The sequence below is a fragment of the Carlito syrichta genome, unplaced genomic scaffold, assembly GCF_000164805.1.
Source record: "Carlito syrichta isolate Samal-C Ts95f unplaced genomic scaffold, Tarsius_syrichta-2.0.1 Scaffold314750, whole genome shotgun sequence".
In the NCBI taxonomy this organism is placed as follows: domain Eukaryota; kingdom Metazoa; phylum Chordata; class Mammalia; order Primates; family Tarsiidae; genus Carlito; species Carlito syrichta.
The window spans coordinates 68317-81643 of NW_007258846.1; the positions used below are offsets into that span (position 1 = coordinate 68317).

Genomic DNA, 13327 nt, shown 5'->3' on the forward strand with positions numbered 1-13327 from the left:
GAGCCCAACAGGTAGAGGCTGTGGTGGCTGGCAGCAGCACTGCACTCCAGTCTGGGTGACCGAGTGAGACTCCAACTCAAAAAAAAAAGAAAAGCTGCATGACTAGAGGAGTGGGGGGTGGTGGTGGTTAAAAGCTGGGCTGTAGCAGACAGGGGATGAGGACGTGCGGTGAGATCTTTCCACAGGAAAATGAGGCAGTGACTGGAGGGAGCCTGGGGGCGTGGGTAGAGTTGCTTGGGTAGTTATACATTTATTTCTTTGAGATGGGAGCTGGGACTGTTAGGAGTGACCCAGCAGAGAAGGAGACACTGACCATACAGAGAGAGGAGGGAACTTTTCAGAAGTATGGTCCTTGAGAGATTGTGAGAGGACAGGATTCAGTGCTCAAGTGCATGGGTGGGCCAGTCTTGGGAGGTTAGGAGTTGCCTGGATCACCAGAGTGAGCAAGAAGCTTGTGTATCTCTGTGTTCCAGCCCCTAGCACCGTGCCTGGCACAAACTGGATCTTCAATACTTGTTGGATGTATGCATGCATGTATGAATAAATGATACTGTAAGAGGGACATCAAGCACCAGACAAGCAATGCCCTTCTTTTTTTTTTTTTTTTTTTTTTTTCACTATGAAAATGCTTTAATGGTGTCTGGACAGCATGTGATGTGAAGACAGGACAGCAAGTGCACACAGAGATGTGGCTGGACAGGCTGAGTGAATAAAAGTTCACACTGCTCCGCATTAGCAATGCCCTTCTAATCAAAAAGTTTTCTGACCTGCCAACCGGCACACGCACCTGAAAACTATAGAGCACGGCGATGTTGATTTCCACGACAGCCTGGTCCTTCCAGAGGGAGGCCAACTTGTGCGTCTCCAGGCCCATTCTCCTGCCCACTTCCTGCAGAGACAGAGTCACGGGGGTGAGACGGTCCTCAGGACCCTCCCCCAGGCCTGCCCTCCAGCTGACCCGCTGGGTAGCCCGCGGTACCTCCAGGATGTTGTAGCGCTGGACATCACAGAAGTCCCGGACTCCGATCTCTGTGCCCATGTACCAGCCATTGAAGGGGCACCCCGGGAACTCGAGGCCACCCACCTCGAGCAGCATGTTGGCCACCGCAGGCAGGGTGTACCACTTCAGGTCCAGCTCCCGAAACCACTCGTACCTGACAGAGAGGCAGAGCCAGTTGCAACTGGGGCCTTCGTTTTTGTCCCCATTCTCCCCAAAATAGCTTTTGCAAATGCCAACCAAGAAAACTCCTTTCTAAGAGTTTATCTCTAAGTTCATCACACCAAAAGAGGTAAACTGACATTAAATTATGCATTCATTCATGCAAACATGTATTAAGCATAAAGTATGTGCCAGGCCCTGTGTTAAATGCCGAGAACCCAACATAGCATAGCAGTTCAAGTTCTGCCTCACCACTGACTAGTGATGTGATCTTGGGATATTTTGTTTGTTCACTTTTTTGTTTGTTTGTTTGTTTTTAAAGCAGGATTTATTGAGAGGACAGAAAAGCTCCCACAGTGGGAGGGGACATGAAGGGGTCGCTCGGGATGTTTTTTTAGCCTCTCTGAGCTCCAGTATCCCCATCACCAAAATAGAGGTTATAGCATCAAGCTCTTGGAATTATTATGAAGCCAATAATATCATTTGTTTGTATATTCATTTATTCTACAAATATTTGTAACTGAGCACCTACAATGTGCCAGGTACCCTGCTAGGTGTTGGGGTACTGATGAACGTGAAAGGAAAGATCCCCTTCTCTCAAGGAACTTACAGCCTAGCATCTAGGCTCTAAACTATAAACAGGCAAACAAACAGATAAACAAGAAATAAAAACAAGATGATGTGTTAGACTGAGGGTAAGGATACCTGCTCTAAACTGGGTGGCCGGAAGAGCCTTCTCAGAGGGGTGGCATTACAGGAAATATCTTTCGACAAGAAGAAATGTGCCATGAAAAATTCTGAGGAAAGGGCATGTCAGGCAGAGGGAACAGCAAGTACAAAGGCCCTGAGGTGGAATTGAGTTCAGTATATTCAAGGAACAAGAAGAGCTCAGCCCAGAGCCTGCTAGATAGTGGGTCTCAGTATATGGAGGTATTTTTACGATGATGAGAACTGCCTAAAGCAGGGGCTGAACCAGGTGGACTCCTGAAATCACCAGAGCCATATACTTGCACCCCCAGTCAGAGGGACAGTTAAGAGAGTCGGCAGGAGGGAGAGGCTGGGCAGCTCCACTAGAAACTCTCAAAGTGTTCCTCTCCTGAAGCCACTGCTTCCCAAGTTCCTAGGACCCCATCCACCTAGACTCTGCTACCCTATTGCCATCAACACCTAAGCTGATATGTTGGAGGTCCAAGATGCAAAAGCAGAACTGCTGCAGAATGCAAGGGTGACAAGGAATCCTTGAAAGCCAGGCCTCTGCTGCTGACTGGGCTTTGGGGGATACAGGGCAGGGCCAGAAGGCTGGAGTCTCACTAAGAGAGGAGGGTGCATGCGTGTTGACCTCCCCTTAGCCCACTCACTTGGGATGCTCCATGGCCACCTCGAGCACAAGGTCGGGTGGGATTTCAAAGACCTCCGGGTCACAGCCGTCAGCCTGCAGGACCAGGGGCACCACATCGAAGCGGCCATACTTGGGCTTCCAGCCCAAGTCGATGCACAGCTGGGGAGAAAGACAGGACAGGCTGGGTGAGCGTGCAGGACTGGGCACCATGTCTCTTCTGGGCTCCACTCTGCCACCCACCACGGGGCTTCCTGCCCAAAAGGCCGGGGATGCGGCTGTGCTGGGTACCTGGGTAAACTCCACGTTGGCAGGGTCCCCTCGGATGGTGCCATCGGGCATCTGGTAGCCGGCGTACCGGATGAGCTGAGCATTCCAGACCCGGAAGTCGTGCTTCCCATCACTCCGCTGGGGGAACACGGTGATGGCCGACCTTCCCGGGACAGAGAGAGTGCTATTTACCACCAGGTCCCGGAGGGGGGCAGCCTACCCCTGCCGCCACCTCCACTCTGACTGCTCTGCAGCCCTCGCACCAGCCTCCTGACACAGCCTCTCCTCCTATCCTTGCATCAAGACCAGTCCAGGGCCCACCCCCTAAGCGCTCCCCATCCCTCACTCAGCTGCCCCGCCACAACCTTCCACTTGCTGCCCGGTGTTTCTCTTCTTGCAGTTGAGTTAGCTTGTCTAGTGCAGGTTGTAAGTTCATAGCAGCTGGAGCAGTGTGTTTTTTTTTGTTTGTTTGTTTTGAGTAGGGGTCTCACTCTGTTATCCAGGCTGGAGTGCAGTGGCACAATCATAGCTCACCACAGCCTTGATGTCCTGGGCTCAGGTAATCCTTCTGCCTTAGCCTCTGATTAACTGGGACTACAGCCACAAGCCACCATGCTCGGCTAATTTTTAAAAAATTTTTTGGTAAAGACCAGGTCTGGCTATGTTGCCCAGGCTGGTCTCAAACTCCTGGGCTTACATGACTCTCCTACCTTGGCCTCCCAAAGTGCTGGGATTACAGGCATGAGCCACCATGCCTGGCCGTGGAGCAGGGTCTTAGTGTCTCAGTCACCTTTGTCTTCCACGCCATCTTCCCCCTACTCCCCTGGCTTAGTCCTGTGATGGGTCTCATTAGGTGGGCACTGACTGCTGCACACAAAAAAGAAACGTATACATGATCAAATAAGGACTCATATCGGCCTTGACCTCTTTTCTGGAGGGAGGAAAGTAAGGCCAGAGGGTGAGGTGAGAGGTGGGAGGACACACAGTGATGAGCAGTGACTTTCCCATCTCTAAGAATGACACCACACCATCTGCTGGAAAACCAATGTCCCACTCCTGCTAAAAAGGGGGGAGCCCTAGCCCTGAACAATGAAGTTATTTCTTAAAGATCCTCCACCCTCTCCAAATAGCTCCAAGTCAGAAGGAGACCAAGGAAATGGGTGATCGATGGGGGCTGAGGCTCTCAGTGGCCGGGCCCGCTGCTAGAGGTCCCTGAGGAAGCCGAGTCTTCCTGCTTTTTCTTTTTCCCTGGTTTCTCCTGGAGCCTAAGATGCCTCCCCTAAGCCCATCTGCCACATCTTTTGGCTAAGACTCGGGAGCAGGGTGGGCCCCGCCACAGCCCTGGGAAAGGCACACTCACCTGATGTTGCCGTTGTTGGTGGCATAACGCAGGTGTCTGCAGATGTGTTCAAACATTTCCCGGGCGGTGGAACAGTTGCGGGCGTCGAAGACCTGCACACAGCCCACCCAGACAGAACCTGTCAAGGACTGGGCGGACGGAGGCTTTGGGGTTGAGGCTGCGGACTCAGGGAGCAGCCGGAATACCCAATGCCAGGTGCTCTGAACTCAATGCAGAGGCATGCAGCCACCTCTGTACCCACACTCCCTTGTCACGGCTGTCCCCTAGGGGAACACAGGCAACCCCACTGGGAAGACCCCAGCAAACCCCACATCCCAACTTGACTTGAAAGCGCCAGGATTCCCATAGCCCCTGCCTAGTTCAGACACCACGTGCGCACATTTTACAGAGCCAGAGTCTGTTTCACTGGCAGTTCTAACCGATTTCTCTGTCCAAGTGCCTTCGAGATTATCCAACAATAAAATGATCCCCCAACGAAAGGAGGTTAAGATAAATAAAATGTGCTTTCGGAGACAAGGATTCAAACATTCGAGGTAAACAAACTCTCTTGCGGCAACAGAACCTCAAGAATAATACACACAAGGTCATCGTTGGTTTTGTGATGGCGTTTAGTCTCCCAAATTTAACACAACAGAGAATAGTCAGCTAGAAACCCTAGTGCTTAAGTAGAATCTAGACTTCTAGAGGGGCACACTCGGGGTCTCCTTCTCACAGTCAGGGATACAAGAGAAGACTCAGGCTCTGGCTGTAGTGTGGGGAGGCTCCGAGCACAGCTTTGAGTGGCTGTTCAAACCACCTGCTCAGGGCTGCCCGCCTCCAGCTCCCTCTTCCGCTTGGGTCTCAGGAAGTTCACCTGGAGGTTGGACCACTGGATCCTCCCGATGCAGCGGGGGGCGTTGCGCCAGGCCTGCTTGGTGGCAAAGATGAGCTCATCTCCCGTCAGCTGGTAGGTTCCTGTTGTTTCTATCTCCTTTGTTACCGCTTCCACCCTGGCCAGATGTTCCTCTATTTTTGCCCTGGGGGACAGGAAGACATCAGGAAGATCAACAATGAGATGACCTTACATGGGGATTAATTCAATCCACAGAAGCTGAAACTAACATAGGACACCAGAAGGGCAAGATGTCTCTCACCAGAGACTGTCCCCTCCAGCGCCAGCTTCACGGATCCCATGCTTAGCCAAGAAGGGCCCCATTGGTGCTCAAGGCTGCTGCTATCCCCATCTTGAGATCCTCAGTCATTTTTGAACAAGGAGCCTACATTTTCATTTTCACACTGGGTCCTGAGCCCGTCAGAACCCTGGTAATTTCCAGGTGCTTTTTTGTTTTTAATTATATTCATCTCCGTAAGACGTGCAGTCCTTCTCAGACACTTGCGAGGCCCAGAGGAATGTCCCATCCAGCCACAGCATCACCTTGCCTCTCTTTCGGTCAGGGGAGTGCCTGTCCACCTTGTTATTGATAAGAGAAGATGAGCCCCCCCGCAGCCGCTCCTGTGTACTGAGCGCTCACTACAGACCAGGTGCTAGGTGAAGCAACTCACAGTCAGGGTCTCACTGAGTCTGGAAGGGAGGTATTTTTGTGTCTGCTTTATAGTCAAGGGTATCCAGGCACTAGCAGGTTAAGTGCCAAGCCCAGAAACATAAACATGGGAAAGATCAAAGTCAAGAGACAGCCAGGCGTAGCGGCTCATGCCTATAATCCCAGCACTTTGGGAGGCTGAGGTAGGAGGATCACTTGAGGCCAGAAGTTTTAGACCAGCCTGGGCAACATAGTGAGATCTCAACTGTATGAAAAAATCAAAAAAATTAGCTGAGTATGGTGGTGCTTGCCTGTATCCCAGCTACTTAGGAGGCTGAGACGGAAGTATTGCCTGAATTCAGGAGCTCTAGGCTGTGGTGAGCCATGATTGTGCCACTGTGGGACAGAGTGAGACTCTGACTTAATTTAAAAAAAAAAAAGGCGTGGTGGCTCACACCTATAATCTCAGCACTTTGGGAGGCCAAGGTGAGAGGATTGCCTGAGTCCACGGGTTCGAGATTAACCTGGGCAACTTGGTGAGACCTCATCTCAACAATAAATCAAAAAATTAGCCAGGTGTGGTGGTGTGTGCCTATAGTTCCAGCTACTTGGAAGGCTGAGGTGGAAGGATCGCCTGAGCCCTGCAGGTAGAGGCTGCGGTGGCCGTGAGCGTGCCACTACCCTCCAGTCTGGGTGACAGAGTAAGACTCCAACTAAAAAAAAAAAAAAGACTCAGTCCCAGCTTGCCCTGATGCCAAGCCTAGGATCTTCACTGCCTGCAGTGAGACCTTCCACCTTCCACTTTAGGTCAGGGATTGCAAGCCCAGAGGGGCCAAGTGCCCACCCATCCTTTCTCAGGAGTCTAGGCAGCCTGGGACTGGGACTCAGCAGTCAGAACTCAGCCTGCAGGGTCCCACGGCCCAGCCGTAGGGGAGCTGCTCTCATCGTGATCTCTTTAGAGTCTCTTTAGTCTCTCTAAATCTTCTTCAGTCTCAGAACTACTCATCCAGCAACTCCATATGCAATTTCTTTTTTTTTTTTTGAGTTGGAGTCTCACTCAGTTGCCCAGACTGGAGTGCAGTGGCCTGCTGGGCTCTGGCAATCCTTCCACCTCAGTCTTCCGAGTAGACGGAATTACAGGCGCGCGCTACCACACCCGGCTGATTTTTTGATTTTTTGTAAAGATGAGGTCTCGCTGCCCAGGCGGATCTCGAACCCGCGGGCTCAGGCAATCCACTCACCTCCCAAAGGCGCAGGACTACAGGCTGAGCCACCGAGCCCGGCTCATATGCAATTTCTAAACTGGCTTCTCTCCTTCCCTCCCAGACTTCAAAAATATCCCAAAGGGAGGGGCTCAGTCAGAAAGGCTTTGAGAAACACACACACACACACACACACACACACACACACACACACACACACACACACACACCAGCCTTGAAACTTCCAATCAGCACCAAACGCTTTTGAAATGACAACAAACAAAACTATTTAAGGAATGAACTCTTGATTAAGGAGAGTGGACAACTCAGAACAGCATGGCCTTTCTGTAGATGGAGCATCTCGACAACTCTTCCTTGATTAGAGAAAAAGCACAAAGACAAAACACTTGGTGCTATCTGTACCCAAGGACGCTCCTGTCAGAGGAGCCGCTGACTGAGGTTGGAGCCATCCCACCCTCGGCAGACCTCACTCCCCAAAGCCGCAGTGAAATTCCCACTCTGCATCCCAGCATGAACATGGCGCTGATCGCTGTACCCCAACACCGTGAGCACATGTGGTCATCTCAACACAGGAATACACCTGAAAGCTTTATTTTTTTTTACATTTGCAACCAATTCTTTAAAAGTTTTAGATGTTGCCACCACTTTCATATAGTCTCATTTCTTTTCTTTTCTTATTTTTTTTGTCTCACTTCTTAGGCACTAAAAATGTTATGATGATCATTAGCTCTGAAACAAAGGAGTGGCTCTCATCATCAGTGAACAGATCTGAGTGCAACGTCAGCAAGTCACAATCTCTAACTACACTCTATATTTTCAGATACAGGAGATGGCGAAACCCGCTCAGCTGGCCGTGCTTTAGGCTGCTGGGGATAGGCTGTCATTCCTCATCCACACCCTCAGGACTTCTTATGACTGTGAGAAATGCAATTTCTCTCTTAAGATGAGAAGCACATGGGTTTGCACACCACCAAGCCCGGCTCAGTAGCCTCTCTAGACTTCCGAGTGCCCACCCAATTGCCTTCCACACCAGCAAGGCCTTCCAGGGCCAGAATAGAATCAAAACCGACAGGGCCAATGAGCTAGGTGCTAGAGCATAAGGCCCGGGCTCCAGCTGCCTGAGGCCAAATCCCAGCTCAGAGGCTTCAGAAGGTGTGACTCAGAGCAGGTTTCATCTCCTCTGTGGGCTTCAGCTGCCTTGTCTGTAAGATGGCTAATAATAGTACCAATGTCACAGAGCTGTGGTGAGCATCAAATAGAAGTGGCTTACATGGGCCCTGCCGTGCTTCATGCTAAATAAATACATAAATACGTAAGTACTGTAGCCCAATCAAACCCATTCAGGAAGATCCCTAGAGCCCCAAGGGCGCATTAACCCCCAAGATCTTGAGCACTCTCCAAGTCAGGAGGCCTGCCTTCTGGCTGGGATTTGGTGACCTCAGACATGTCATTGGCTTTCATGATCACAGCTGTAGGAGTAAGGGCTTGTCTAGGTGGTCTCTGAGGTCCTTTCTGTCCCACACATTTCATAAGAAAAGGGTCCCTTGTTCATCCATAATCAAGGCTTTCATGTGCCAGGACACTGTTCTGAACTATTTTAATCCTCACAATAATCTTAGGAGCCAGGTTCTCTTATTATCCCCATTTTACAGATGAGAATGTTAAGGTACAGAGAGGATAAACTGATTTCCCAAGGATTCAGCAGGGGTTAATGGTGGGTCCAGGATTCAAACTCAGTTACACCCCAACCCACACTTGTAACCACTATCTCCAAGCCTGGCTTTACTCCACAATTACGAGAACCTGCCCTGGGGTCTTTTCCGTTGGAGAACTATGATCTGGCCCCAGAATCACTGCAAATCTGGGCCGGAGCAGGCAATGGGTGGAGACAGGAGAGCCCAGGAGAAGAATGGGGAGGTTGCCGCCCCGCAGGAAGCAAGCCTTACTCTTTGAAGGAGCTGTAATACTGGTTGACAAATTCGATGGCTTGAGGTAGAAGCTCGTCTGGAGGGGTAGGCTTGTCCCTGGGTCCTCTGGTCAAGTTCTTGGAAAACATGATGGACGCCAGGCAAGATTTGGCCTTGCAAGTGAAGGTCTGGAAAGAAATAGGCAGGTGGTGGGGGTGGGCCATTTGGCCTCTCAGCTATACTCCTCCAGGACCAGCTTTCCTAACCACCTCCCTTTCCTCTGACTGCTCCCGCTCTCTGCATCTTCTTTCCACTCCTGGGACACCTCCTTCTTGGGGTCCACCTGGATTTTTCCCACCCAGATCTCTAGTGGCTGAACCCCTGTGGGTGTGAGCCAAGTTTGTCCCTACAACCTGGGCTCAGTCTCTGGCCCTACGCCCCAGTCAACTCCAGATCCAGAGCAAAGTCAATTTGATTTGGTTCCTATGAAAACATACTACTGGTGTTCAGCCAAAGCAAACTGAAATGAGAGGGTGCAAATCCCAAAGTCATAAGATGGCACGCACAATACTGGAAGCGAGCATAATCAAATGTTAACTGTGGTAGGTTTGGGGACATGTGGGAAATCCTTTGGTTCATGGCCTTGAAATTGCCAATTCTTTCCCCAATTTACAACCATAGAATGCATTCTAAAGTTAGAATAAGAAACTTAGATGACAGAGAGGAACCTCAAAAGACATTTAGTCCAACCACGTACTGGATGCTTGAACCCCTCTGCAATCTCCCAATCAAACTGCACTTGAATCCTTCTAGTGACAGGGAGCTCACTACCTCCTGATACAGTTCAGTCCAGCTTTGAGAAGTTCTGTTGGCAAAGTCTCCCTGATACAATGCTGAAATCTGTCTCTCTAAGAAAGACATGAAATTGTTCCTGTAATCATTTATCTGACTTTCTGGATTATCCACTATGGTGCTTAATGGGGGGTGGTATCACTTACTTCCTACTGTGCTCTGTGAGGAACATGAGTCTCTGTTCCCAGAAACCTTTGCCCAAGCAGATGAATGTTTAGATTGCTCACAGGGACATCCATTTGATCCACAAACCTTGATGGCTTCACCAGTTTGGGACAAAGGCGGATTTCCCTGAGACCCTAGACTCACCCCTTTGGCCTTGTGGTGAAGTGTATCTTGGAAAGTCATCCCGTTGCCCCAGTTTTTGATCCTCACATGCTGTGGGCAGGCCACTGGAAGCGCATTCTGCTTGACTGGGGATTCTGGAGACTTCTGAGAGGGGGGAAAAGCCAGGGTTTTCCAAATGCCTCCAAGCCCAGGAGCCCATAGACATCTCCCAGGCCCTGGGCCCTGCTTTGGGTGGAGGAAGAGCCGTGCGTGGGCACACAGGGCAGTGTCCAGTCGCATCCCTCCTCTATTTCCAGCAGAGCCAGTGTCCACTAAGCGCTCCAGGTGCCCGGGCCCCCGGCCAGGTTTCTCTTCTCAGCCGAGGCCCTGCCAAGTGCTTCCTCAGAAGAATGATGGCAGGAGGGACTAAGGTGGATGTGAGGGAGACGACTGTGGCGGTCAACACTCGAGGACAGAAATGGGGCAAGAAAGAATGCCCTTCCTTCCCCAGAGGAATTTAAGGATATAAAATTCATCTTCTCTGTCTGGGGACAGTGGCTTACGCCTATAATCCCAGCACTTTGGGAGGCTGAGGTGAGAGGACTGCCTGAGCCTACGGGTTCGAGACCATCCTAAGCAACCTGGCGAGCCTTCATCTCTACAATAAATCAAGAAAAATTAGCTGGGCATAGTGGCACACGCCTGTAGTTCCAGCTACTTGGAAGGCTGAGGCAGAAGGATTGCCTGAGCCCAGCAGATCAAGGCTCCGGTGGCTGTGAGCGTGCCACTGCACTCCAGCCTGCGCAACAGAGTGAGACTCCAACTCAAAAAAAAAAAATCCATCTTCTCTCCCCCTCCTACCCACCTCTCTGCCCACTTATCTCTCTGGAATGGGATGGAACCTGTGATTGGCCACTCCCAATCACCACGGGCCCTTCCTCACTCCTCCCTGCCCCATACCCGTGCGTACCCCTCTGGTAGTCACCACTCACACAAACCTCCCCTGGGAAGAACCACCCTACCAGGGGCATCTGAGTTTGGGAGCTACTTGTGTGCATGGTCTTGTCAGTATTTCTGGAGTATGCATGCTTGTGCAGGAGTATCAGAAGGAGAGGGGGCTAAATACCATTACTAGGGTCTCTCATTTCCACTTACAGATATCTATGATGTTGAAATATGATGAATGACCATGTATTGCTTTTATTATTGGAAAAATGACTGTATACTTCTATTACTAATATACAATTAACTAATACATTATAAAGTGGTATCAGGTGATTTATAACTGTAGAGATAGTGTCCCTTTAAGAGGATGACTCCCACCTATGCCCTCTGGGTCTGGGACTCTCCACTCGCCACCCAGGCCCTGGTTTCCTGCACCCTGCCGCCCAGACTCCAATGGGCTGCTCTGTCTGTATCTGCCTGGACGAGGGAGGAAGGGGCTTCCCACACCCATGTGACTCACTGACCTTTCCCGTTCCTGTGAGGGACTGGAGGGTCTCATTCTGGGGCTTGCCAAGGTTCTGACTCTTGGGGTCATCCTGTGTCGCTGGACTGTAAAAGGAAACAGTGACCATGAGATAGGGCATCTGAGGTGGAGGGGGATCTCAGAGTCCCCTCTGTCAGCTCTCCCATTTGACTAACAGGGACTGAAGTCCAGAGGGTGAGAGTGGATTGCTCATGGCTTCCAGTCAAGGAGTCAAGGAGGATGCGGGGCTGGGGGTCAGTTAGCCAAATGCCACTCTCCCCTCCGTCCCCACCTTCCCTCTTCCTCTTTTTTTCTTCCCCCCACAAAGCCAAAAAGCCTTGAGGACAGCTGAGCCCAAGCCACTGGCCCAAACAGCAGCCCAGAGAAGTCCTGGGAAAATGGCCCCTCAAAGCCAAGTACGGGGGCTGAGTGGGCAGAGGACGGCTCCATCAACGTTACCCTCCCAGCCAGGAGCACTGCCCACCAGCCACTTGTTTCTAGTGACTTAAGCTTTAGTATTTAAAACATTTGATTCATCTTGGTTTATTTACTTATTCTCAATTTGTATTATGGAAGATGTTAAGCACTTGAAAGTAGAGAGAACAGTGTAATATCCCTCCACGGCCCTTCACCCAGATTCAACCCAACTTAGCAATGATCAGCTCAGCCAATCCTCCCCGCCATTATTTTAAAGCAAAGCTAAGATGTCAAGTCATCTTTATGAGATAGGTATCTCAAGAAGGACTTCTGAAGAAATACTTAAAAGTATTTTTGAAAGGACTCATGAAAAAAAAAACATATTGGTTTTATTTCTTCTAAAACAGCAAATCATGTTTAAAGATTTTGGCCCGTCCTTTGAAGGGGGAAAGCCCTAATGGTCTGAAGTCATTCAGAAACCACTGGCTCTGGTTTGGGATTTCAGGTACACTCTCCTAGCAAATGCCATGGGGAGCAGAAGACATGTGAGCCCTCCCTGTGCCATACGAGCTAGCGTCCCCCCAGGAGGCATCACTCACACAAGCCTCCCCTGGGAAGAACCAGCCTACCAGGGGCATCTGAGTTTGGAAGCTTCTTGTGCTCCAAGAAGTATTTTCGGCAGTATTTTCAGAGGTGTACACACTTGTGCATGTATAGGAGAAGGAGACAGAGTTCAAGAGTATTTCAAGGGTCTCTCAATTCCTACTCACACATATCTACGATGCTGAAATATGAGTGACCATGCATTGCTTTTATTATTGGAAAAAGGACTGTATATTGACATCACCATCATACAATTAACTACATACACAGCCAGAACCCCCTACCCCTGATGTTTTCTCTCAGTAATTTTCCATCCACAGGCCCGCACCCTGATCTTTGTCGATAAATTCCCACTTGTCCAGGCTGTATTCAGAGTTGAATTCAATCTCTCTCCCCTCTGCAACCCCCATTGCAGTGGTCCCTGGACCTCTTGGGCTGATCCTGAATAAAGTCTTCCTTACCGGCTTTAACAAGTGTCACTGAACACAGTTTTCCTTTGCGTCCCCGCTGAGCCCTCGGTGGCCCAGCCACCTGAGGTCAGAGCTGCAGACTGTAACTCGTCGGGAGCTGACCGGGGGTCTGTTTCCCGGGGTGTTCCCACTCCTCCTCACCTCCCCTTACCCGAGGGATGGCACCCTGGGGAAAAAACCAGAACCTCTTTGCTCTCTTAATCACGTCTGACCTAAAGAGCGCGCCAGCCTCAGGGCTGAAAAGATCCAAAAGGCGCCGAGTGCTGAAGCATCTGCAGCCCAGCCCGCATAGACGCCTCTCCGGGCGCACCGTCTCCGAGCCGGGTGGCTCCGGAATGGAGACCTCTCAGGCGCCCCCAACAGCGAAAACGCTCGCAGCAAACCCCAGCGCGGCCGCCCGCCTCCCCCAGGGCGCCCCGGCGGCGGGGAGTACCTGGCTCGGCGGGGGCGGCCGGCGGGCTTCGGCCGCAGGATC

The 13327-nt window shown here is 50.9% G+C and overlaps 1 protein-coding gene across 1 annotated transcript in view; it reads right to left on the reverse strand.

Annotated features, from left to right (window-relative positions):
- Positions 1–13327, reverse strand: part of NOS2 (nitric oxide synthase 2) — a 39380-nt gene that overhangs the window by 19161 nt on the left and 6892 nt on the right. Inside the window, exons 4-12 of the mRNA XM_008071829.1 lie at positions 11364–11448; positions 9937–10059; positions 8815–8963; positions 4979–5141; positions 4126–4217; positions 2787–2928; positions 2518–2657; positions 980–1154; positions 788–889 (exon numbers count right to left, since the gene is read on the reverse strand). Of these exons, the coding sequence (XP_008070020.1) occupies positions 788–889; positions 980–1154; positions 2518–2657; positions 2787–2928; positions 4126–4217; positions 4979–5141; positions 8815–8963; positions 9937–10059; positions 11364–11448 (1171 nt within the window). The remainder of the gene's footprint in view (positions 1–787; positions 890–979; positions 1155–2517; positions 2658–2786; positions 2929–4125; positions 4218–4978; positions 5142–8814; positions 8964–9936; positions 10060–11363; positions 11449–13327) is intronic.